The sequence below is a fragment of the Hemitrygon akajei genome, chromosome 19 (genome assembly GCF_048418815.1).
Source record: "Hemitrygon akajei chromosome 19, sHemAka1.3, whole genome shotgun sequence".
In the NCBI taxonomy this organism is placed as follows: Eukaryota; Metazoa; Chordata; class Chondrichthyes; order Myliobatiformes; family Dasyatidae; genus Hemitrygon; species Hemitrygon akajei.
Window position 1 is genome coordinate 49996920 of NC_133142.1, and position 25613 is coordinate 50022532.

The following is a 25613-nucleotide window of genomic DNA, read 5'->3' on the forward strand; positions in this document are numbered from 1 at the left end:
GCTGATTCTAACCGGTGACCCGCGCCTGGCTCAGCGCTGAGCACCCGGTGAGATCTCGGCGCTGCCGGCTCCGGGACAGAACAAACATTATTACGGACTCACATCCTCCCACGTTCCCCCACCACTTAACCAGCTTGTTTCCCTCCTTTAAGCGGGGGTTTAAGGCTTTTATTTGGAAATAAACTACGGGACTCGACAGTCATTGGCTGCAGCTCGAACCCACTCCAGGGTTTGCTCTCGAGTCTCCGCTGTTGGGTGGCGACGGTGGTTTGAATGGGAGCGGCTGGAGGGGGCGGATCTTTCCAACGATGACTGGAGTAACGGAGAAGTGAGCAGTTACTTGGTCCGGGTCAGTGGCAGATGCAACTTTTAATCGAGCTGAGCGGAATTAAACTACAATTTTAACCCTGGTTGGGCTGTTTGTTTGGACTTGTTTCTTAGGCTTTGCATTGTTTAATTCTCAGCCCCTCACCTCGAGTCTGCTCGGGGGCTCGAACCCATCGCCCTGCCTCTCACTTTCTCATGGCTGAGTTAATAGAGCTGCGGAATCTGAGAGACTCTAAGCGGTCGGACGGGGCTCCCAGCTCGGGCAGTTACAAGTCGGCGTGCCGCTCCCCGGGTCTGGAGAGGACGAACGCCATGAGGATCAGCCCGAGGGTGCGGGCGGCCAGCGGTCAGGACCGCGGCAAGAGCGGCAGGGAGACGGGGAAGAAGCGCCTTTTGCTGGTGGACCAGGACCCGAGGCTGACCGAGACTGCGGGGGAAGGACACGACTTCAGCCCCTGTACCCAGACCCAGCCCAGCTGGTGCGATCTGTGCGGGGACTTCATCTGGGGGTTGTACAAGCAGAGTCTACAGTGTGCAAGTAAGTCAGCAGGGGAATGAGTGGATGGACTTTGAACTGGGAATCTGGAATATTTGCATCAGAGATGGGTCGCGACCCGAATTCAAGAGTAATAAACATCGAGAGATTCTGTGCGTGCTCTGTGCAGATCATGGGTCGCCGGGCTTGACTTGATGTAACATTGTGAAGTTGGTAATGCGTATAAAAACTCAGCGGGTCAGGCAGCGTCTGTGGAAAGAAAAGGTTAAGTTTTCAGGTTGGAGACCTTTCATAAGATATAGGACAGGGACGGGGTTCAGAAAACAAGAACACGGGAAAATAGAAGCAAGAAAAGAACACATGGTCCCTCAAGCCTGCCCGCCTTTCGTTACAATCGTACACACAGTAGACTTCGACCCCATTGGCTTGCGAGTCACCTCCACCATTCCGTCGTAGCTGATTTAATATCCATCTCAACCCCATTCTCCAGCCTTCTCCCCGTAAACTTTGATACTTTTACTAATCAAGAACCTATCAACCACCGCTTTAAATATACCCAATGACCCGGCCACCCCAGACGTCTATGGCAATGAATTCCACAGATTCACCACCCTTTGCCTGAAGAAATTCCTCCTCATCTCTGTTCTAAAGATACATCCTTGTATTCTGAGCCTTCTGGTCCCAGACTTGCCCATTAATGGAAACATCCGCTCTATCCAGGCCTTTCAGTATTCGATGGGTTTCAATGAGATTCCCCATTCTTTTAAATTGTGAGTGCGGGCCCAGAACCATCAAGCGCTCCTTACACAATTAACTCTTTCATTCCTGGGATCATTCTCGTGAACCTACTTTAGACCCTCTCCAATACCAGTACATCTTTAAGAACTGTTCTGATGCTAACTGTCTTTCCCAACACTTGCTATTCTTATTTCAGAGTTTCAGTATTCACATTGTTTTTAGATAATTTGCTATTGTAGAACTTATGGTGTAAACTCTATAATATTATTTTATTATATTAATTATGTATTAATATGATATATTGATATATGAATATAATTAATATAATAGTTAACATTTAAAAGAGAAAATAAAGTCAAGATTATTGCTTTCCTGCCCAGTCCCATTGAGAGGTTTATCCATTTCCATCCACTCTGGAATATAAAATCTTCTGGAATAATTTGAAAATGGATGGTGGGGGGGGGGGGTCTATTGGATGTGAAATGGCAGTCACCGGGGTATTAGTGCCTTGGATTTGTAGTCTGGCTGGCAAATTATTAATACGATGATGCAAAAGGACCACAGAAGTACTCAATTGTGCTCTGCTCAGCCGAGGATGGCTTTGGTGAGGGTGTGATTGTTAGAAAGCGACATCTCCTTGTTGTCCTTCCCCCTGGCAGTGAAAGCAGCTGCCTGTTCATACAAGGAATAACCCTAGCTCAGTCCTCGCTGTGTGGTGTTGGCTGCCAGCTGCCACCACTCATTCAGCTCTTGAAAATCAAAAAAAAAAACGCACAGGCACTGGAAATCTGAAATAAAAATAGGAAATCAAAGCCACAACTGAGGTTCTGATGAAGACTGGAATGTTTAACCAGTTGGTGGCTTGCAGGGAATTCGCTGATCATTGTATTTTTGGTTTGTTTGAAGTTAGTAGTTGGAAGGGTCTTGGCCTGAAATGTCAGCTTTTTATTGCTTTTCGTAGATGCTTCCTGACCTACTGAGTTCCTCCAGCATTTTGTGTGTGTTATTCTGGATCTCCAGCATCTGTATAAGCTCTTGGAAAGATGGTGTACCTATGCTCCACTCCCAGGAGAAAAAAGCCTACATTTCTGTAGCACCTTTCTTGACTTTCACATGCTTCAGTGGAACTGATGGCCAGTTAATCACCTTGAAAGCACAGGTTCTGTTTACCAGATGTTTGTACCTGTTGGGTGTGTGGCCCAGCGATACATGTTCATCCTGGAGACACTCAGCAGGTCAGGCGGTGTGTGTGGAAGGAGAAACAGAAAGGGAAGAATTCCGTGTGACCCATTCCAGGAAGGAGGTGGAGGCTTCGGAAAGGGTGTGGATGAAGTTTACCAGGACACTACCTGGATTAGAGTGTATTAGCTATAATGAGAGGTTGAACACACTAGGGTTGATTTATCTGGAGGCTGAAGTGCATAAAGCTATGTAAAGCATAGAAAGGGTGGTTAGCAAGAGTCTTTTACCCAGGGTTGAAATGTCAAGCACTTGACGGCATTCATTTAAGATAATGCAGGGAAGTTTAAGGGAGATGTGCTGGCACATTTTTTTTAAACAAGAAGTTTAAATGCCTGGAATGAGCTGCTAGGCAGATACTATAGTGATATTTGAGAGACTTTTAGATGGGCATCTGTATGGATTATGTGCAGACAGAAGGGATTAGTTTAATTTGGTATCATATTTGCACAGACACTGTAGGCCAAAGACCCTGTACCTTTGCTGCACTATATTCTGTGTTCTTGTTAATGTTTCATCAAAATTTTATCGTATGGCAGTGGCTGGGATTTCAAGAATTAAGTCTTACCAGAATTTCAATATCCAGGGAAAGAATACAGGAAACATTGGGGGGTTCTGACAGCAAATGTGGAGAGAACAGTCAATATAATTTCTTATGAATGGTCTCCAATTTGAGCTATTAACTTCCGCAGATACGGTCGGACCCGGGTCACTGGCGCTGTAATAACATTATATATATTATGGCAAAGTAGCAGAGTGGTTTGTATGATACAGAGCCAGAGATCCAGGTTCAAACCCACCGCTGTCTGTCAGGAGTTTGTATGTGCTCCCCATGTTTCCCCAAGGCACTTGGGTTACCCTGCACATTCCAAAGAGTTAAAGGTTAACTGGTCACATGGGTGTAATTAGGTGGTGTAGGCTCATTGGGCCAGTTACCATGCTGAATCAATAAATAAAATAGAATATTTTCACTGATGTATAAAGAATTAATGTGAACTTGTCTTCCATGTCCTGGCAGTGCAGGACAAGCTCGGGAAGACGTTTGTTTGCTCCCAGTCAACGGGAAGAGTTGGCCACGCTCTTTCAGTTGGTGCTGACAATCCCTGACATCGGTGAGGTAAGAAGTAACCACATCAGCTTTGCTGCATGTAACCAGGAGATATTTCAAGGCCAGTAAATGCAGCTGGAGAAATGGAGTTGGGCAGAACAGGGCGTTAAAGCCCAAGTCCAATTCTCACATTTAAAATATTACTGTGAGAGTTCACATGAAAATGGCTTTGTTTGAAAAGTGCCTCCCCAGCAAGCATGTCACATTGAGTTTCTGATGTTAGCTAGTCTGTTGTTTGAGTGAGTAAATGCTTTGAGAATCACTCAAAACCGCTGATGGCTGTAATGTAGGTGCCCTGACAGTGCTTTTCTGTAAGCGGCAAACATGCGATTGTGGCTCCTAGCCTTTGCAAGTGCCTAGTCAGTTCACTTTATAATCTGCAACAGTCTCTACTTCAATAGCCAATTACACGTCCTGTATTCCAAAAAGTCTTCAGGTGCAAATAAAAGGTCTAATTTCCCCAATCACCTTTCTAGTTTTAAACTTGTTTGGAATCCAAATCGGGTTTATTATCAGTGACCTGTGTTGTGAAGATTGTTGTTTGGTGGCAGCAGTACAGAGCGATACATAAAACTGACTAAGCTACAATAAATGAAAATTAAATAGTGCAAAGAGAGAGCAAAATAGTGAGGTAGTGTTCATGGACCATTCAGAACTTTGATGGTCAGGGCAAGGGGTTGTTCCTAAAACATTGAGTGTGGGGCTTCAGACTCCTCTACCTCCTCCCTGATGGTAATAATGAGAAGTGGGCATGTCCTGGGTGGTGAGTGATGCACCATCAGTAACTCTCGAAGACGGGAGGTGAATGATAGGCTTTTATTAGCAGCAAAACGGAGCATGGCATCTCGGAGACTGAGGGAGGAGCAGTGCCTCCAATTGCCTTTATACAGGGGTCTGTGGGAGGAGCCACAGGAGCAGTCAGCAGAGGGGCGTGTCCAGACAGGTACACATAGTTTACCACAGTGGGGGGTTGTTAATGACAGATGCTGCCTTTTATAGGCATCGCCTTTTGAAGGTATCCTGGATGGTGGGGTTAGTGCCCCTGAACCATAACTCAGTGCCTTTCTCCCATCCAACACTGGACAAGCAATGGTTCGTTTCAGAATCAATTCCTTTCAGTTCTCCTTCTGTTTAATTAAATGCCCGTTGAATGCTCCTACACGTAAATCCCAGATCCCTTCAGGAAGCGCAGTTGGATTCCCAAGTGTATAATGAAGCAATATAAATGCCTGCAGGAGAAAAGAACAGAAGGTAAAAGTTGAGCGGATTAGATGCAGAGGAGTAAGGGAAGGCTTGTGTGGAACATGAACATTGGTCTTGACACTGGGTAAATGACTTGAATGGCACTGTGGATATTATTATTTATTCCGTTGAACAAGACAGCACAGCACAGGAACAGCCCTCATGACACAATATCTGTGCCAACCATAATGCCTGTGAAAAAAGTTTCTGACCATCCACCCTTTCTATGCCACTCATTATTTTATATACAATATTTCACCCCTCAGCATCTGACGCTCCAGAGACACAACTTAAATTTGACCAAACTCTCCTTGTAGCTCATCTGCTCTAATCCAGGCAACATCCTAGTGAATCTGCTCTTTGTTCTCTCCAAAACCTCCCCCATTGTTCCTGTAATGTTCTTCGGCTGTCCATTGATTTTCAATGATGACTTAGGCATGGACAAGGTTGTATGGGAGACTGGCAGTTGCCCATGCTGCAAGACTCCCCTCTCCACACCACTGGTGTTGTCCAAGGGAAGGGCATTAGGACCCATACAGCTTGGCACCGGTGTCGTCGCAGAGCAATGTGTGGTTAAGTGCCTTGCAGAAGGACACAACATACTGCCTCAGCTGAGGCTTGATCTAGCGACTTTCAGATCACTAGACCAATGCCTTAACCACTTGGCCTGTAATATAGTGGCCAGAATTGTACACAATATTTCAAGAGTGGCCTGACCAAAGTTTTATACAGCCACAACATGACTTCCTGACGTTTATTCTCAGTGCCCCGACCATGCCACTTTCAGGGAGCTATGGCCCTGCAACCCAAGATCCCGCTGTGTATCAATGCTGTTGAGGTCCTGCCATTTCCTATCCATTCCATTAAGAATTTTTACATGCTGATTTTTAATTTGGGAATGAGGGGTGTTCCTCTGAATGCAAGGAACCTTAAAAAATACTTTACAGTTGCTTCTTACATCTGCCTGCCAAAGCTGTCTTGGCTTAAGATGACCTAGTTAAAATGGGTGGATGGAATTGGCTTGAGAAGCACCATCTACAATGTGTTTTCCTTCCAAGTATCTGAATTTACGAGAACCGTGGCAGACAAGAAGTGGGAATGCTTCAGCAATGATGCAGGGTTAGTAGCCTTCTGCCCCCAGTCACAATAAAGCCATGCGGCATAGAAACTGGCCTATCAGCCCACCAAGTGGCAAAGTTCAAAGGAGGTGTGTGGAGCAGGTTTTTTTGGACAGATTATGGTGAGTGCCCGGAATGTATGGCCAGGGGTGGTGGTAGAGACAGACACAATAGTGGCGTTTAAGGGGCTCTTAGATAGGCTTGGGAATATGCAGGGAATGGGGGGAGATGGACCAGATGAGGGCAGAAGGGACTGTGTGTCATTAATTCAAGTAGTTGTGCAGAACACTGTTGGCCTGTTCCTGTGCTCCACTGTTCTGAGTCTGTGCCTACCTTCAACCACCCACTGATCCTAATAGAGGGACTAGAGAAATGGCACAGAAAAGCAGTTCAAGCCAGGATGGATCCACCGTGATCATATTAAATTGAAGGGGCCGATGCCCTTCCCCTGCTCCTATGTTCTTGTGTTCGAATCACATTTTATTCTCCTCCGCATTCCTATTAATTCTCCCTTGCAACTTTATCCCTCTCACCAAGTCCCTGAGCAGTGAGGTGAAAGATTCCAGCTGTTCCTTGTTCTCCCAAGCAGCCAGTTGCACAGGCTTCCTCTTCCTGCTGCTGGTGCCTGAAGAGAATGTAGCCATGTACCTTGTATGCAGATGTTATCAGAGCTCTCTGCTTTTAAAATTCGACTTAGTGCACTGCTGTTGTTTGGGGCGGGCCGTTCTCAGAAAAACCTCATACTGCTGACATCTGAGCTGCTATCTGTGGGTGTCACGTTTATCAATACACTTGACCAGAGTTCATAACTTCTGTTTGTTGCCACTCAACCCGTAACTTTTGATTGACCACAGCCGATTAAGTTATTTACCCCAATGCCTCAAGATACTGTTCCCTACCACAGGGTAATAATGATGTCTGTTCCCCTTGTGCCGTCCTCTATTTCAACTACTTCTGCCCTCTTGGAGTCAAAGCTTTTTACTGTGAAGGAAGTTACCTCAATGTGCGTGTGTCATTGTGGTTATAACCAATAATCCACTCTCAAGCATTTGTAGAATCTCTTGTGTGTAAGTGCTCTTCCCCCCCCCCCCACCCCCCACCTTCACCAGGACCAGAAAGAAAAGGGGAAGAAGCCCGAATAAGTTAGTGGGGGGAAGGGAAGGAACACTTACACACGAGCAGCTCTATAGGACCCTGGTCAGACCTCACTTGGAGTACCGTGCTCAGTTCTGGTCACCTCACTACAGGAAGGATGTGGAAACTATAGAAAGGGTGCAGAGGAGATTTGCAAGGATGTTGCCTGGATTGGGGAGCATGCCCTATCAGAATAGGTTGAGTGAACTCGGCCTTTTCTCCTTGGAGTGAAGGAGGATGAGAGGTGACCTGATACAGGTGTATAAGATGATGAGAGGCATTGATCGTGTGGATAGTCAGAGGATTTTTCCCAGGGCTAAAATGGTTGCCACAAGAGGACACAGGTTTAAGGTGCTGGGGAGTAGGTACAGAGGAAATGTCAGGGGTAAGTTTTTTACTCAGAGAGTGGTGAATGTGTGGAATGGGCTGCCAGCAACGGTGGTGGAGGCAGATACGATAGGGTCTTTTAAGAGACTTTTGAATAGGTACATGGAGCTTAGAAAAATAGAGGGCTATTTGTAATCCTAGTAATTTCTAAGGTAGGGACATGTTTGGCACAACTTTGTGAGTGGAAGGGTCTGTATGGTGCTGTAGGTTTTCTATGTTTTAACCAAGATTTTTCCCTGAATTAATGAATTTTAGATGTAGAATTTTAAAGTATGAGGGAGGATCTGAATGAAACCAGTCAAATACTGAAAGATCTGGATAGAGTTGATGTGGGGAGGATGTTTCCTATAGTGGGGGAGTACAGGACCAGAATGTACAGCCTCAGTATGAGGATGTCCCTTTAAAACAGAGATGAGGAGGAATTTCTTTAGCCAGAGGGTGGTAAATCTCTGGAATTCATTGCCACAGATGGCTGTGGATGCCAAGTCATTGTGTATATTTAAAACAGAGTTTGATAGGTTCTTGACATCAAAGGGCATCAAAAGGTTAAAGGGTAAGAAAATGGGGTTGAAAGGGATAATTAATCAGCCATGGTGGAATGGCAGAGCAGACTCTGGGTCAAATGGCCTAATTCTGATCCTATGTCTTCTGGTCTTATAGTCTTATTAATATTATTTAGACCATAAGACAAAGGAGCAGAAGTCGGCCATTCAGTCCATCGAGTCTGCTCCGCCATTTCATCATGAGCCGATCTAATCTCCCCTTTAGTCCCATTCCCCCGCCTTCTCACCATAACCTTTGAAGTCCTGACTACTCAGATACCTATCAACCTCTGCCTTAAATACACCCAATGACCCGGCCTCCACTGCCGCCCATGGCAACAAATTCCACAGATTCACCACCCTCTGGCTAAAAATTTTTTTTCACATCTCCATTCTGAATGGGCGCCCTGCAATCATCAAGTCATGTCCTCTCGTACTAGACTCCCCCGCCAATATTTCTGAAATTATTAAATGTAAAATGTGTCATTTTACTGCATTGTTGGAACAGAGATCATAACTTTGGAATGGTCTACTGTCAGTTTTTGTTTTGTTCTTTGGAGATGTTGACTTAACTTGGACATCTTTCTTGAGACTATTTCACATTGAATTTTCTAAAGATGAAGCAAATGACTTTAGATGAGGATGAGCAGGGGACCATCTGGCACTTAAACAGCAAGTCCTGCTGCAGATACGTAGCCTTTGGATCTGTTTGCCTGGAGGTCTTGCTGCCTTGTGTGTTGAGGTTATTTTCTGGGACTAGGGGTGGAAGGTGTCAAGTGAAGGGGAAAATCATTTAAAACGATGTATGTCAGAACAAGTTGTTGTAGAGGGTGGTGAACTTCTGGAATTCCTTGCCCCAAAGGTGGTATTCAAAGAGGAAGTAGATAGATTTCTGAAAGTTTTATGGAATTGAGGGTGATGGCAAACTGAAACAGAAATGAAATGAGGACAGGGCAGATCAGGGTTCAAAGCAGACCTGTTATCAAAGTGCATATACGCCACCATATACAGCCCTGAGATTCATCTTCTTGTGGGCTTTCACACTGAATACAAGAAACACAACAGAATCAGTGGAAGACCATACCCAACAGGACAGACAACAACCAATGTGCAAAAAAACAACAAACTGTGCAAATATAAAAAAAGAAAGAGGGGGAAAAAGTAAATAAAGAAACAATAACTATTGAAAACATAAGGTGAAGAGTCCTCTAGTTAATCCATAGGTTGTGGGAACAGTTCAGTGATGAGGCAAGTGAAGTTCAAGAGCCTGATGGTTGAGAGGCATTGACTTCCTGAAGCAGGTGATACAGGTCCGGAGGCTCCTGTACCTTCCCTCTGATGGCAGCAGTAAGAAGAGAGCATGTCCTGTATGCTGGGGTCCTTGATGGTGAGTGCTGTATTCCTGCGATAGCATCCTGTGTAGATGTGCTCGATAGTGTGCAGGGCTTGACCCCTGATGGACTGGGCCATATTCATTCCTTTTTATAGGATTTTTCCATACTAGGGCATTGGTGTTTCCAGACCAGGCCATGATGCAACCAGTCAATATACTCCCCACCACACATCGATAGAAGTTTGGCTAAGTTTTAGATAATATGCTGAATCTTCACAAACCTCTAAGTAATTTGAGGTGCTGCCGTGCTTTCTTCATAATGGCACTTACAGCTAGACCCAGGACAGATCCTCTGAAATGATAACCCTGAGGAATTTAAAGCTCTCTACCTCTGATCCCCTGATGAGGACGGGCTCTGAATTCAATAATCATCTGTTTGATCTTGCTGTCATTGAGTGAGAGGTTGTCGTTATGACACCAGTCAGCCAGATCTTCAGTTAAGATGGTGGAGTGGGCTTAATGGGCCGAATGGCCGACTACTCCTATTTCTTCTGTCCGTGTAACATGTTATTTGAGCATCACCATCGTCAAAATGTGGTTGAAGATTGGAGCTGGACTCTTGTTGCCACACTTCCCAACCAGCACTTCATCAGAGTCTCTGTGCATATTCATTGCTTTCAGCACTCCTCTGTTCTGAGCACTGTTGGGTCAGTTATTGTCCTTGTAGGCCAGGCACAGAGTGGGCATTGTCAGCCCATCTGAAGCATCATGTGACGAGTGGCCAGTCAGAGCACTACACACTCTAATAATACTTAGTACCCGGCTAGCTGATGAGACCCGGCTTTGCATTGGATGGCAAACAAAGATTATACCCTCAGACTTGGGTTGGATTGGGCCAGACTCGCACCTTCCTAAATCAGTCGCCTATGGTTCAGTGCTGTGTGATGTGATAGGGCCACAAATAGCCAGAGGAAGCACAAGAAGTGACTTCTGTCTGCCTGACCACAGTACAAAACCCAACTATGTGTCAACGATTCGTTAGCATAGGCCTAATTCAAAGAATGTGTTACTCATATAGATGTATCAAGATTACAAGGAATTAAAGGTATTTTGGACTGGGTCAGGTTTGGAACGATTTGGACTGATTTTTATTTTCCAAAGCTCTCTGTAACAGCACTCTGAGTACACCCGTACCTCAAGGATGACAGTGATTCAAGAAGTCTGGCCATCACCATCTTAAGACTATAAAAATAGGAGCATAATTAGACCATTTGGCCCATCAAATCTGTTCAGCCATTCCCTCATGGTTAATTTATTACCCCTCTCAACACCACTCTCCTGCCTTCACCACGTAATCTTTGATGCCCTGCCTAATCAAGAACCTATCAATCTCTGCTTTAAATAGATCCAATGACTTGATCTGCAAGTCAAACTTTAGGGAATCCTGTATGAGGATTCCCAAGACCCTTTGCACCTCTGAGTTTTGAATTTTCTTCCTGTTTAGAAAATAGTCTAGGCCTTTGTTCCTTCTACCTAAGTGCAAAACCATGCACTTCTTTTACACTGTACTCCATCTGCCACTTCTTTGCCCATTCTCCCAAACTGTCTAAGTCCTTCTGCAAACTCCCTGCTTCTTCAACACAACCTACCCCTCCTCTTAAATTTGTATCATCTGCAAACTTGGCCACAAAGCCATCAATTCTGTCATCCTAATCATTCACATATAACGTCAAAAGAAACGGTCCCAAAACCAACCCCTGCAGAACACCACTAGTCACCGGTAGCCAACCAAAAAAGGCCCGCTTTATCCCACACTTTGCCTCCTTCCAGTCAGCCAATTTTCTATCCATGCTAGTACCTTTCCTGTAATACCATGGGCTCTTGTTAAGTAGCCACATGTGCGGCACCTTGTCAAAGGCCTTCTGAAGTTACAAATAACCAACACCCATCGACTCTCCTTTGTCTATCCTGCCTGTTATTTCCTCAAAGAATTCCAACAGATTCGTCAGGCAAGATTTTTTCTGAGGGAAACCATGCTCACTTTGGCATATTTTATTATGTGCCTCCAAGTACACCGAAATCTCATCCTTAATAATGAACTCCAACATCTTCCCAACCACTGAAGTCAGGCTAACTGCCTATCATTTTTTTTTCTGCCTCCCTCCATTCTTAAAGATTGGAGTGATATTTGCAATTTTTAGTCCACCAGAACCATTCCAGAATCTAGTAATTCTTGAAAGATCATACTAATGCTCCACTATATCGTCAGCTATCTCTTTCAGGACCTTGGGATGTAGTTCATTGGTCCAGGTGATCAATCTACTTTTAGGCCTTTCAGCTTCCTAAGCACCTTCCCCTTAGCAACAGCAACTATACTCTCTTCTGCCCCCAGCACTCTTGAATTTCTGACATACTGCTAGTGTCTTCCGCGATGAAGGCCGGTACAGACTTAATAGGCTGAATACCCTAATTTTGCTCCTATGTCCTATAAATACATAGTAAGTTCATCCCTCATTACTACCTCTCCACTGTATATTTCTAGCATTGCAATATCTACTCTTGCCTCTCATGTACTCTTTATTTATTTGAAAAAATCTTTTGGTATCCTCTTTTATATTATTGGCTTGCTTACATATGTGTTTCATCTTTTCTTTCCTGTTGGTTTTTAAAAGATTCCCACTAACTTCACACTAATGTATCTATCCTGGGCCTTCAGATTGGTCCCAGAACCTCCATCAGTTGCTGTTCTGCCACCATCCCTGATAGTGTCCCTTTACAATCAACTTTGGCCAGCTCCTCTCCCTTTCCTCCACTGTAATACTGATATATCTGACTTGAACTTCTCCCTCTCAAACTGCAAGGTGAATTCTATCATATTATCATCACTGCTTCCTAAGGGCTCCCCAATCAAACCTGGTTCATTACACAAAACACCTGGAATTAGTGGGCTCATCCACATGGTGCTTTAAAAGCCATCTGGTAGGCATTCAACAAATTCCCTCTCTTTGGATCCAGCACGAACATGATTTTCCCAATCAGTCTGCAAATTGAAATCGCCCATGTCTATCATAACATTGCCCTTTTTACATATCCCTTCTATCTCTTGTTGAAATTTGTACTCCACATCCTGGCTACTGTTTACAGGCTAAAATAGAACTCCCATTGGGGACTTTTTTAACTCTTTCAATTTCTTAACTCCACATCTTCTAATCCTATGTCGCCTCTTTCTAAGGAATTGATTTCATTTTTTTCCAGCAGAGCCACTCCATGTCCTATGTGCCTGTCTTTTCAGTACAAATTGTATCCTTGGACATTAAACTCCCTACTTCTTTCAGCCACGACTCGGTGATGCCCAAAACGTCATACCTGTCAATCTTTAACTGCATTACAAAATCATCTACCTTATTCTGTATATTGTGTGCATTCAAATATAACACTCTCAGTCCTGTATTCATCACTCTTTTCGATTCTGATCCGAGGTTACATTTTAACTCATCCCACTGACTGCAATCTGTCATCAGATGCAGCCTGTCACCTGCCTGTCCTTCCTCACAGTCTCACTACACCCTGCGTCCACTTGTATATCAACTACCCCATCCTATCACTAGCACTATCCCATCCTATCCTCGGCCTATCACTCTGATTCCCATCCCCCTTCCAGATTAGTTTAAACCCTCCCCAACAGCTCTAGCAAATTTGCCCAGAAGATTATAGGTCCCCCTCAGATTCAGGTGTAACACATCCTTTTTGTGTAGGTCATTCCTCCGCCAGAAGAGATCCCATTGATCCAGAAATCTAAATCCTTGCTCCCTGCACCAATTCCTCAGCCATCTGCTAAACCATCCTAATCTTGCTCTCACTGATGTAAGAGCAACTAGGAACAGGCAATTAAATATTGCCTCAGCTTGGAAAGCCCATATCTCTTGAATCAGTATATTATTTTTAAAAAGAGTTACCCAGTTTATCATTAGCATTCAGTATAGTATGGGCAACTCTGTAATAAACCTCGGAAAGTGTTAGATGTCTGCTTAATTGGAAAGGTCTTGATGTCCCCAACACGGCCTGTTTTTAAGAGGGATTTAAGACTTGAGAGTCTGAGTCGTGAAATGAGATGCAAAATGCAGTTTAAAATAGTAAACGGGAGAGTAATGACTAAGGCCGCAGCTTCAGACTTCAGGAAATTCTCTGTAATGTCCGATATTGCACAAATGTTCAATAATTACACAAACTACACCGATGCACAAACTTCCTCATGTGTAATTAAGGAAAACTATCAGATATGTAGCAACGGAAAACTGAAAAAGCAGGACACATACGTCTGGAAAAGGGGCTGAGAACTGTGGTCCAATTGGGTAGATCAGTGGTGATGGAAGTATTCATGTGAAGACATTTTGTCTGTACTAACTTTCTATCACTACTGGTCAACACAACTGGAATGGCATTACCACTGGAAGATTTTGAGGGGGTTCTAACAGGGACAGTAGATTATTTTTCAATGGTGAGGCACAGTGTAGTTGGTAGGAGACAGAGGGAAGAATGGGAATTGCATGACTATTGGGATGATAAAGTTCATCTTTATCTTTATTTGTCACATGGAGATCGAAACATACAGGGAAATGTGATGCTTGTATCAACACAGACGGAAGATACGCTGGGAGCAGCCTACTAGTATCACAATGCCCAGAACTTACTAACCCTAAACCTCGTATCTTTGGAATGTGCGAGGAAACAATTGTGTGCACTAATGAAGTCCCTGAAGATCTGAAGGGACGTCCTCATCCATCCTTGCCAATATTAAGTTACAGAAACAGCAAGGCGTTTATGTGATGATGATGAGCTCATTGTGCAGGGCAGATCCCACCACTCCTCAGAGGGGACAGATTGAAGGCAGAAGCAGCCTTGTGTCCTTTGTGAGGAAAGGTCGCAGAAGCTTAAGCTCTATTGTCTCTCAATTAATAGCAATTCAGACTGACGAAGCTAATGAAATAATTTCATTCGAAGGTTGGATGGGGGTGGTGGGTCAGGTGTTGCTTTGCAGAAAGATCTTGTGGGCTAGTTTAGAATTTGTGATTTGGGAAAAAAGGGAGCAGGCTCAAATGGGCAGAATGTTCCTTGCCACCAGTATAAACCCCCCCCCCACTACAGTGACCCCCACAGAGTGCTGAACAGATGCATTCACTGCACTATAGTGAAACATGGATTGATAGGGTAACGTTTGCTACTTTTTCAGGTTCTCTGCATGGCCACGCTTAAACCCAAGTCACTGATGTGGAATGCCAACGTCTGTCCTGTGGACCAGTTGCATCTCATACCTGTGGTCTTGGGGTGTTGAGCAAGAGGTGAAACAGGCTCTCTAGCCCTGCGTGTTTTGTGACTGTGGAATATAAACCCAGTGACTAGCTGTACTTGATGCATTTATGAAGAACCCCCAGGCCCATCACAGTGACACACTGTACTTCTCTATAAACAAAGCAACTTGCAGTGCTCTCTGTCTGGCTCTCCCATCGACTGGCAAATAATTTCTCTTAAGAAGCATCAGCTGTATGAGTAATTTTCTCAAGAATGCGTTCATTGTAGAGAAGGAATCAATCCCTTTTAGAATGTGTTTTTGTTCGTTTGTGAATCTTAAAGACCCAGACAGCTGGGTTTGCAGCTAAACATTGAGAAAATGCTTCAGAGGCAACTCTCCTTTTGAGTATTTCGTCCAAAATATAATTTGTCAGTAATTTATTTTCTGCCTTTGCCTCCCTTCTGTGGGGCAACAAGCAGAGATTCTAAAGGTGGAAAATCCTTCCTCTCCTTTTCTGTTGCCTTCCTTCCCTTCCTGAAGGTAGGTAGTCACTCACAGGATAGTCACACAGGTTGTGACAGAGATGTTAAAGAGTATCGAGTTACTGCAAGAAGATCTTGAAGGGGCCTTGGAAGAGACTGTCTCGTCATTTCTAGTCTTAACATACAGTCGATTTGCATCTGTCCTATGGCTGAACATGCCGAGCCATTCAACATTACTTCAGGCTTGATCCTGAAATGTACCTGCATGCTTTGGGGTAGTCAGTGTTAGTCATAAGCACAGGAGATTCTGTTAATCTTCAGCAACAGACACAAAATGCTGCATGTACTCAGCAAGTAAAGTGGAATCTCAGCCCTAAATGTCAGCTGTTTCTTCCCCTCCACAGATGCTGCCTGACTTGTTGAGTTCCTTCATCAAGACTGGCAGTATCAAGGCATACTCAGATGTTCATATTTTGTGCGTTTTCAGAGTAAGCAACCTTGCCACCCAGATAATTTAAGAGTACCTCCAGGCTGTATGGTTGAAAGAAACCAGTGGATATAGTGAATCTGCAGGGTAGCTGCCATTGAAATCTGCTAAGTTTTCCAGCTAACCAAGGTCAGCGTGCACTCAGATGCCCCAGGGATATCAGGAGAAGTTCATTGCAGATCCATTGTGACTGTGACTGGGCTTGTTTCTTCAATCTCTGGTCTGACTTGCAGCTGGCTATACTCTCCTTCTCTCAGCTAACAAGTTGATGCAGGAAGTGGCGAATGCTTTAGTTCCTGCAGAGTGTTTAATCTCTCAGGCCACTACAAATCAATGTAGCCACGACATTCAAACTGAAGATTTTAGATTGCTTTAAAATTAAAAAAAACTTCAACACAGGAACTCAATTGCGCATCAGTTTTGATATAGGAATCATGTGGTTTCTATATCTGAGATAGCTCCTCGGTTATGTTGATTACTTTCCTCCAGTGACTTAATTTGAGTTCATAAAACCATTTGTGTTTTAACACATATGAAAGGAGCAATGAATATATATTCAATGGCGACTTCAGTGGGTACAGGGAGTACTTAATAAAGTGAGCACTGAGTGTGTGTTTGTGGTCTTCTGCTGCTTGGCCCATCTACTTTAAGGTTTGACGTGTCGTGCATTCAGAAATGTTCCTGTGCACACCACTGTTGTAACGTGTGGTTATCTGAGTTACTCTCACCTTCCTGTCAGCTTGAACCAGTCTGGCCATTCTCCAGTGACCTCTCTCATTAACAATGTGTTTTCGCCCATAGAACTTCTGCTCACTGGATGTATTTTTTTGTTTTTCGCACCTTTCTCTGTAAACTCTAGAGATTGTTGTGCATCAAAATCCCAGGAGATCAGGAGCTGAGATACTCAAACTGCCCCATCTGGCCCCAGCAGTCACTCCACAGTCAAAGTAACATAAAATAAACAATCTTTCTTCCCCATTCTGATGTTTGGTCTGAACAACAATTGAACCTCTTGACCATGCCTACATGCTTTTATGCATTGAGTTGCTGCCACATGATTGGCTGATTGGATATTTACATTAACAAGCAGGTGTACTTAATAATGTGGCTACTGAGTGTATTTCAATGGAAGTCAACAAGACAGCAGATTCAGGAAATAGGAAAGTACTGCGAACACTCAGCTGGTCTGACAGCATCTGTGGGTAGAGAACAAAAGTTTCTATTTCAGATCAAAGACATTTATCAGAATTTATGTCTTGCCTTGACCAAATTAAATTGTCTTGTCTTCCATAAAGCTGTTATTAGGGATCAACTGTATTTGCCGTATACATTTTCATATATTAGAAATTTGCTGCGGTCATTTGGCACAACACGCAACGAAAAATAACAAGGTTAAAAAAATAAAGAATTATATAAAGTTAGAAGTATGGATATAGAATAAAATGTGCATAAATATACAAATTCTAGCATGTAATAATAATTTAAATAGTGTTATAAAAAGTGATTTGCAGTATAATATTTACAGTGCAGTGACTGAGGTAATAGTGTAGAGGGGGTTAAATAGAATGGTTGATCGGATTAACTGTCTGGGGGAAGAAACTTTTAAAATGGCATGAAGCTTTTGCTTTAACAGCCTTCTAGTGCTTTCCAGAAGATTTTATAAAAGGTCGTTTGCTGGGTCAGTAGTGCCTGCAATGATTTAACCTGCTCGCTTCTTTGTCCTGGACACATACGAGTCCTGCAGTGATGGTAGGCTGCAGCCAGTGACCTTTTCTACTGACCTGACAGTTTCCTGCAGTTCTTGTATATTGTGAGAGGATATTGCACCCGACTGACCGTGTCATGTCAGCTGATGTGAGGATGCTGTCTATGATGACAGTGCAGAATTGTATCACTGTGTTTTGGGGAAGATAGAATTTTACCAGCTATTGCAAGAGCTATATCCTCTGCAGAGCCTTTTTGTTATTTTAAAGGAAATATGGTTTTTGCATGTGAAATCTTGCAAAATTACGGCATTGATAGGATATTGGCATTGCAAATAATATCAGTTAAAGCAATTCTAACTTTGATCTAGGTTGTGGGTTCAAGATCCACTCCAGAAACCTGAACAGAGGATATGGACTAATACTCAGTACAGTACTAAGGGAGCATTATATTGAGGTTAGGCTTCCTCCGAGAGGAAGCTTGCATGGATAGATGGTATTGATACAATGGAAACCAGGAGAATTCTGCTTCCTTGGTCTATATTTGCGGGTTAAGCAAAATAACTCAAAATACAGATTGTTCATTAATTATCTCATTGCTGTTAATGGTATTTGCATTTAGACAACTTAATGTTATTTCCCTATATTATATAGCAGTGAGAATACTTCAAAAATGCTGAATTGGTTGTGAAATATTTGCAGATCAGGTTCTACCCCACTGATCCTCCCTTACCATTTGGTGGTTTAATAAAACTGTGGAATGTCTACCAAGTAGTCACTCCTCTCATTGTAGTGATGATTCGCTGTCCAGAGGGAAATTTCAACCACTTCCACACAGAATCCCTTCTATTACTCTGCCACTTGCAGCATTCCCTTTAGCTGCAGGTATGGTAATTTTACAGACCTGTTATTATCGGCGGGTGCCAGCCCGGGATTTGAGAACAGGAAATTCAGGGTGTGGTACATCAAGTTCAAGTGGAAGAATAATGGGCTTCTTTGAGCAAGGACCCCTCAGGTTATTTCCAACAGTTTGGATCATGGCCTGCTCCAGCATCCTAAATAAAAAAACCAGTAAACATCAGAGACAAGAGCAAATCAGATAGCATCTGAGGAGAAAGGGACAGTTAATATTTCAGGCTGATGACCTTTCACAAGAACTGAAATATTAACTCCATCAATACTGCACTGAAGGTGTCCTGGTGAAGGGCCTTGACCTGAAACATTGACTGGTTATTCCTTGCCGGAGGTGCTGCCTGACCTGCTGAGTTCCTCCAGCATTTTGTATGTGCTACACTGAAAGTTGACTCACTCCCATTGTGAATGTGGGGCATTTCAGCCCATGGTGCATGTGGGGGCAAGTCAGTGACATCTGTACTTGCTCCTTACACCCTGTGCCATCTTGGAGCAGTGATAGGGCAGTGTTGTAGTGGGTTGACACCTACCACGGCTCGTTCTGTAAGTTTGGTACTCTCTTCCATAGGAGGACATCAATGCATTTGATTAGTTGTCCAGTCCGGAAGTTGACTTGGAGCTGCACTGCACTTTGTAGCTATACTATATTCAAAGTAAGTTATTTATTAAAGTACATGTACGTCTCCATATACTACCTTGAGATTCATTTTCTTGCAAGCATTTTCAGAAAAATGAAGAACTACGATGAAACTTATGAAAAACTATTAATAAAGACTGACAAGCAACCAATATGCAAAAGAAGACAAATCATGCAAATTATAATTTTTAAAGAAGTAAATAAGTAACACTAAGAGAATGATTTGTAGTCTTTGAAGGCGAGTCTTTATATATGTGGAGTCAGTTAAGCATTGAGGTGAATGAAGTTATCCATTCAGGTTCAGGAGCTTGTCCGAGTACCTGGTGGTGTGGTACCTCCTCCCTGGTGGTGGTTGATGGTTGGATTCTCCATTCCTTTGCCATCTCAGTGTGCTTATCAGTGACAAGATCTGCATGAATGACATATAGGCAAAGCTTTTCACCGTACCTTTGTTCACGTGACAACGATGAACCAGTACCTGTAGCTTCACTGCGTGGCAGAGCGGACCTAAGGGTGGTCTTATGTTAGGGAAGAGCCAGGGAAGGAGAACTACACCTAGATACGTATTTCTGCCCCTTGATGGAAAGACTTTTTCTTTGATGAATAATATCATGCAATATGAAGGTGGCTTCAGAAGGAAAATGGGCAAAGCATTTGTATAGTGCCTTTCACAGAAAACTTTATTGGCCGTGGAGCACTTTCAGAGAGCAATCACCTGTAATGTAGTAGTTGCTTTGTGAACAGCAGGGTTCTTGAAATAAAAATGGTATAATAATATGATACAACACAGACAAAATGCAGGAGGAACTCAGCAGGCCAGGCAGCATCTATGAAAAAGAGTATAGTTGATGCTTCAGTCCTGATGAAGGGTCTCAGCCCAAAACGTTGACTATTCTCTTCCATGGGAGCTGCCTGGCCTGCCTGAGTTCATCCAGCATTTTGCATGTGTTGCTCTGGATTTCCAGCATCTGCAGATTTTCTCTTGTTTGTGATGATAATATAATGACCTGCCTTGGTCATGGGAATTGGCTGGGGCACTAGGAAAGAAAAACTCTCTACTGTTTGAGATCATGGCATGGGTTTTGTTTTTATTCTGAGAAAACAGATTGGATCCTGAGTTAACAAAACCCAGCAGCTATAATAGTTCAGCAGTCCCTTGGCGCTGGGCGTCAGACCCAATTGCATGCTCAAATCTCTTTCAACCTGAAGCAAAACGAGCTGTGACTGAGAGCTTCTCAGTCTTTGATCTGTCAGGCTGTTGGAGGAAAAAAAAACACTTGCCCACAGTTTATATTTGGTGTGCTTCACACTCCATCTCCTGTGGCTGTGCTATCAAGCAGATCCTACAATGAAAATCCGATATGGCCATGATCCAAATAGTTGAAAATAACCTGAGGTTCCTTGCTCAAAATAAGCCATTATTCTTCTACTTGAACTTGATGAACTCTGCACCACACCCTGAATTTCCTGTTCACGTACCCCGAGCTGGTACTCTTCGATAGTAACAGCTACGGTGGAAATGGATGCTGACTCAGTGAGGCTACTTACATGAGAGAGTGCGGTTGTAGGGATCACTCGCATAAGGGTAGAACATTTCCCTCATGAGGACTCACTGCATCAGGTTCAATGTGGATTATTCTCATCTGCATTTAAACCTTTCATCCACCTTCTCTGAGGGACCCCAGCTTCTGTATACCTTCTGTGTAACTAAAGGCCCTGGTGCCATTCTAGTTAATAAATCATCAGCAGAGACCTGACCGTCTGAAAACCTGACCAGTGGCAGAAAACAAGGACACAGGCAGGAGAAGGCCACTCAGCCCCTCAAACCTGTCCTGCCTTTCCCTATAATCATGGCTGGTTTCAGCTACTCCTTTGTGCCAGTTCCCTCAATTCCTTGATCATTCAAATATTTATCTATCTCCAACTTAAATATATCTACTGATCTTGTCTCTACCATTCCCAAAGGAGGAGAATTCTAAAGATGTCCTGCCCTCTGTAAGAAGATATTTCTATATACTTCAACTTCTTAAACTTCCGTGAGCTGTTCAATCATGGAACGGGTTTAATGTGACATAACTTTAGAGAAACAATGAGGCATAATACAACTTGGAGACAGGGGAGGCACTGGTTTAAGATGAGAGGAAGGCGTCTTAAAGAAGATTTGAGGGGAAAATCTTTTATACAGAAACTGATAGATATCTGGAACATGTTACAAGAATAGATGGTGGAATTGGGTACAATTACTACATCTAAGAGTCATTTAGAAAGATGCTTCAGTGAGCAGGGCATAGAAGCTAAGGTCCTAACGCAGGCAAATGGGATTAGTGTATGTGGTGGGCTGAAGGGCCAGTTTGTACACAGTAGAACAATGATGTTAAATGGGTCTACAGTGGTATTTAGGAGGATCTGCACTGAGAAGAGGTGTGAGGAGAACATTCTGGAATGTTAACTTCAACTGCAGAAAGCAAGTTTCCGGTGATACTTACCCCTCACGATCTCTAGGACAGGGATGGGTTCTCCTTCAGGGAGGATAAGGCCCTAAAGATGAAAAATGTCAAATCTGAGCTGGGGCTCCGAGGCCCTCGGGATGATTTGGGACAGGATACGAGTAGGACCAGTGACATGTTGAATGAGCCGGTCTTTTAATCATGCTGAAAGAGACCGCCAAACCACTGCCACTGTAAACACTGGGCAGAGTTTGCCTATCCCATTGAAAACCTGGCCTGCTGTGGTTTAGGAATTGATTATTGGTTTTCTCTGTGCAAGATTTGTCTTCCTGTGGATCCTGTGGCCAAGCAGGAATGCTAATATTTCCCAGTATGTTGGCAGCACCGAAGTTTAAAGGCCAGGCAAATGTTCAAAGGTACACACTTTGGGCAATTAGGCTTTTGGAAGGAGTTTGCAAGTTTGTATTGCGAATGTGCCAATCTTGCATCAGTTGAATTGTGAAACTGTGGCTTGTAGAAACTACAACTGATTCTGTCCTTGGGGTTCTGAGACTCCTGAAAGTAGCAAAGAGTCATCTGCGTAGAGCTTCACTTAATCACTGTGTTACAAGAGAGCTGCAGTGGGGGACAGAGAGAGCTCTGCATGGGGGGAAGGGAATTTGAATGCTGAATTTATATCACAGGCCAGGTAGCAACTGCCCACTTAACCGTGATTGATGCATTCAGCAATGCAAGAATAATTATCTTGGATCTGAGCTTAGAATTGGAGGGCATAGAGAGTAGGGTTGGAAGGGAGTCTTCCCTCAAAATTGGTGCCCGTTGTCAGGGATTATCAGAGCTCAGAAATTCATGGATGTTCATCGTATATCAAGCATAGGTGATCTCGGGGCTGGGTGATATTGCCATTCAAATGTAATTCATGCTTTGCAGCTGCAGATTAGACTCTCAGCAAGAATAATGTCAGTTGTAGCTTTGACCTTGTAATTATGTACAATTGGGCAACTCGGTAGAGTAGTGGTTAGCCTACCACCATTACAGCGCCAGCGACCCAGTTCAATTCCACCGCTGTACGTGAGGAGTTTAAATTCTCCCTGTGACCGTGTGGGTTTCCTCAGGGTGCTCCAGCTTCCTGCCATATTCCAAAGACTTGTAGTTTGTAGATCAATTGGAAACATGGTATAATTGGGCAGTGTAAGCTCATTGGGCCAGAAGGCCTGTAACTGTGCTGTTTCTCTAAAATAATTTTCAATATTTATCGGTATTATCTGTACAATCTTAGAGCACTACAGCACAGAAACAGGCCTTCAGCCCATCTAGTCTGTGTCAATCTAATCCCACCTCCATGCATACCTCTCTCATCTATGTACCTGTCCAAACTTATCTTCAAAGTTACAATTGAACCTGCATCCATCTCCACTGCTGGCTGCCCGTTCCATATTTGCAGCACCCTCTAAGTGAAGTAGTTCTGCCTCAGATTCACCTTAAATATTCCACCCTTCACCCAAAACCTATGAGCTCTACTTGTAGTCTGACCCAGCCCGAGGGGAAAATGCTTGCCAGTTGTTGTTGAGCTGTTGCTTTAGATGTAAAGTGTCAAGTTATTTTTTCATTGCAAAGGGAAAAAACAGACGATAAAGTAAATAATTTGTACCTCACCCCACCCAAGGATTAGTTTCAAGTTCAAGTTCAGTTTATTGTCATACAATGGTACACTTGTATCCTACCAGATGAAACAAAGTTCCTCCGGACCAAGGTGCACAACACAGTACATATAACTCACACACACAACACATTATATTACTACAAATAATAAGGTGCATATATGATATAAGTTTAAAACATAAACAGCGTAACACTGTGGGAGGTGGCAGGGAGTTCAGCAGTCTCTCGGCCCGGGGGAAGAAGCTGTTTCCCATCCTAACAGTACCTCTGCCTGATGGTAGAGGGTCAAAGAGATTGTTGGACAGTTGAGAGAGATCATTGACAACACAATAGGTCCTGTGCGTGCAGCACTTCTGATAAATATCTTTAATGGGTGGAAGAGAGATCCCAATGATCCTCTCAGTGGACCTTGCAATCCTTTGTAGGGAGTTGTGGTCAGATTCCTTGCAATTTCTGAACCAAAAGGTGATCAGCTGGTCAGGACACTTGATGGTGCTCCTGTAGAAATTGGCTGAAATGGAGGTGGGGGGGTGGGGGAAGTCCTAACTCACCTCATTCTCCTCAGGAAGTGGAGATGCTGCTGTACTTTCTTGAACAAAGAGATGCTTGAGGGACCAGGTGAGATCGTCTGTTATGTGCGCATACCAGAAATTTGGTGCTTCTGACTCTCTCCACGAAGGAGCCGCGTATGTGCAGTGAGGAGTGGCCAGCCTGCACCTTCCTAAAGATCCACAGTCATCTCTTTGGTTTTGTCTGTGTTGGGACTCAAGTTGCTGTGCTTGCACCGTCCTGCCAGCTGCTCTGCTTCCTCTCCGTACGCTGTCTCCTCGTCGTTGTTGGTGAGGCCAGCCACTGTTGTGTCATCAGCAAACTCGATGATTCTGTTTGAGCTGGATCTTTCAGTGCAGTCACGCGTCAGCAACGGGCTGAGCACACAGCCCCAGGGAGCGCCGGTGCTCGGCATGATGGAGCTAGAGGTGTTTCTGCCAACGGGCACCAACTGTGGCCTTCCTGCCAAGTAATTGTATCCAAATAGTAGTAAAGTACCTTTAACCGAATAAGATTAGTTGTCCGTTCTTGTGTTGTTGGGGACGATAGAGAACAGATTGTTGTCCGGAGACAGGCTGAGGAAGGATCTCGGTTCTGTCTCATTACTTTGAGGACTCATCGTTAGGTCGCATTTGGAATTTCCAGTTGGTGGCCAATTTCCCTCCCTGCCGCTCTGACATATTGGGAAATCGTGTACTCGGCAGGTTACAGCAGTGGTTTGCCTTTGCCTTCTGCCGGGTGAGGTTAAAGAGTTCACCACCTCTTGCGGTGGATGACCAGGACGTCTAAGTGCCTTGTCGTGCTCTGAGCACGTCACCAACGCCTGCTGGCCTGCCTTCTTGACCGTTGGACCATTATTCGGTCTCCTCCACTCCATCTGCCAGGGCCAGACTTCCCACGCTGGGGCAGGCAGATCCCCTACCTCACCGACGGTCGAAGACTATCAAGTATAAAGGCAGTACTTCTCAATGGGATGCAATGAATAGGGTGAATGCAGGCCAAAGATGGTGGAGTGAACTGAACTGGTGATAAGTATTGGGTGGTTTGAGTACCCTAATGAGGAACATGTATACGTGAAATCTGTTGGAAAGAGAAAGGGTCACGGGTCTCAAAAAACCAATCCCTTCAGCCCAACTTGTCTATGTTGACTATCAAGCAGCCATCCATTCTGATCCCCTGTACTGGCCAAAACTTTCTGTGCCTTGACAATTCAGGTGCCTGTCTAGAAACTTTAATGCAATGAGGTCTCTGGCCTCTACACCTCCTTAAGTCAGAGGATTCTAGATTCCCACCTCCCTCTGGGTTCTTCCTCAGATTCCCACTAAATCCCCTGCCCTTTGCCTTCAACTTTACAATAGACAATAGACAGTATGTGCATGAGTAGGCCATTCAGCCCTTCTAGCCAGCACCGCCATTCACTGTGATCATGGCTGATCATACACAATCAGTACCCCGTTCCTGCCCTCTCCCCATATCCCTTGACCCCGCTATCTATAAGAGCTCTATCTAACTCTTGAATGCATCCAGAGACTTGGCCTCCACTGCCTTCTGGGGCAGAGCATTCCACATATCCACCACTCTCTGGGTGAAAAAGTTTTTCCGCATCTCTGTTCTAAATGGCCTACCCCTTATTCTTAAATACCCTCTGGGTTTCTGGTGATGAGCTTTGAGTTGTTGTAACACACACAAAAGGCCAGGCAGCATCTATGGGGGACAAAAGTACAGTTGACATTTCGGGCCGAAACCCTTCGGCAGGACTGAATAAAAAAAAGCTCAGGAG

The 25613-nt window shown here is 44.1% G+C and overlaps 1 protein-coding gene across 2 annotated transcripts in view; it reads left to right on the forward strand.

The window, feature by feature from the left end:
- Window positions 1–293: 293 nt before the first annotated feature.
- The window catches only part of rassf1 (Ras association domain family member 1), a 110588-nt gene continuing 85268 nt past the window's right edge, over window positions 294–25613 (forward strand). For both annotated transcript variants that reach the window (XM_073072481.1, XM_073072482.1), the window contains exon 1: window positions 294–865. In XM_073072481.1, the coding sequence (XP_072928582.1) occupies window positions 523–865 (343 nt within the window). In that variant the 5' untranslated portion in view covers window positions 294–522. The remainder of the gene's footprint in view (window positions 866–25613) is intronic.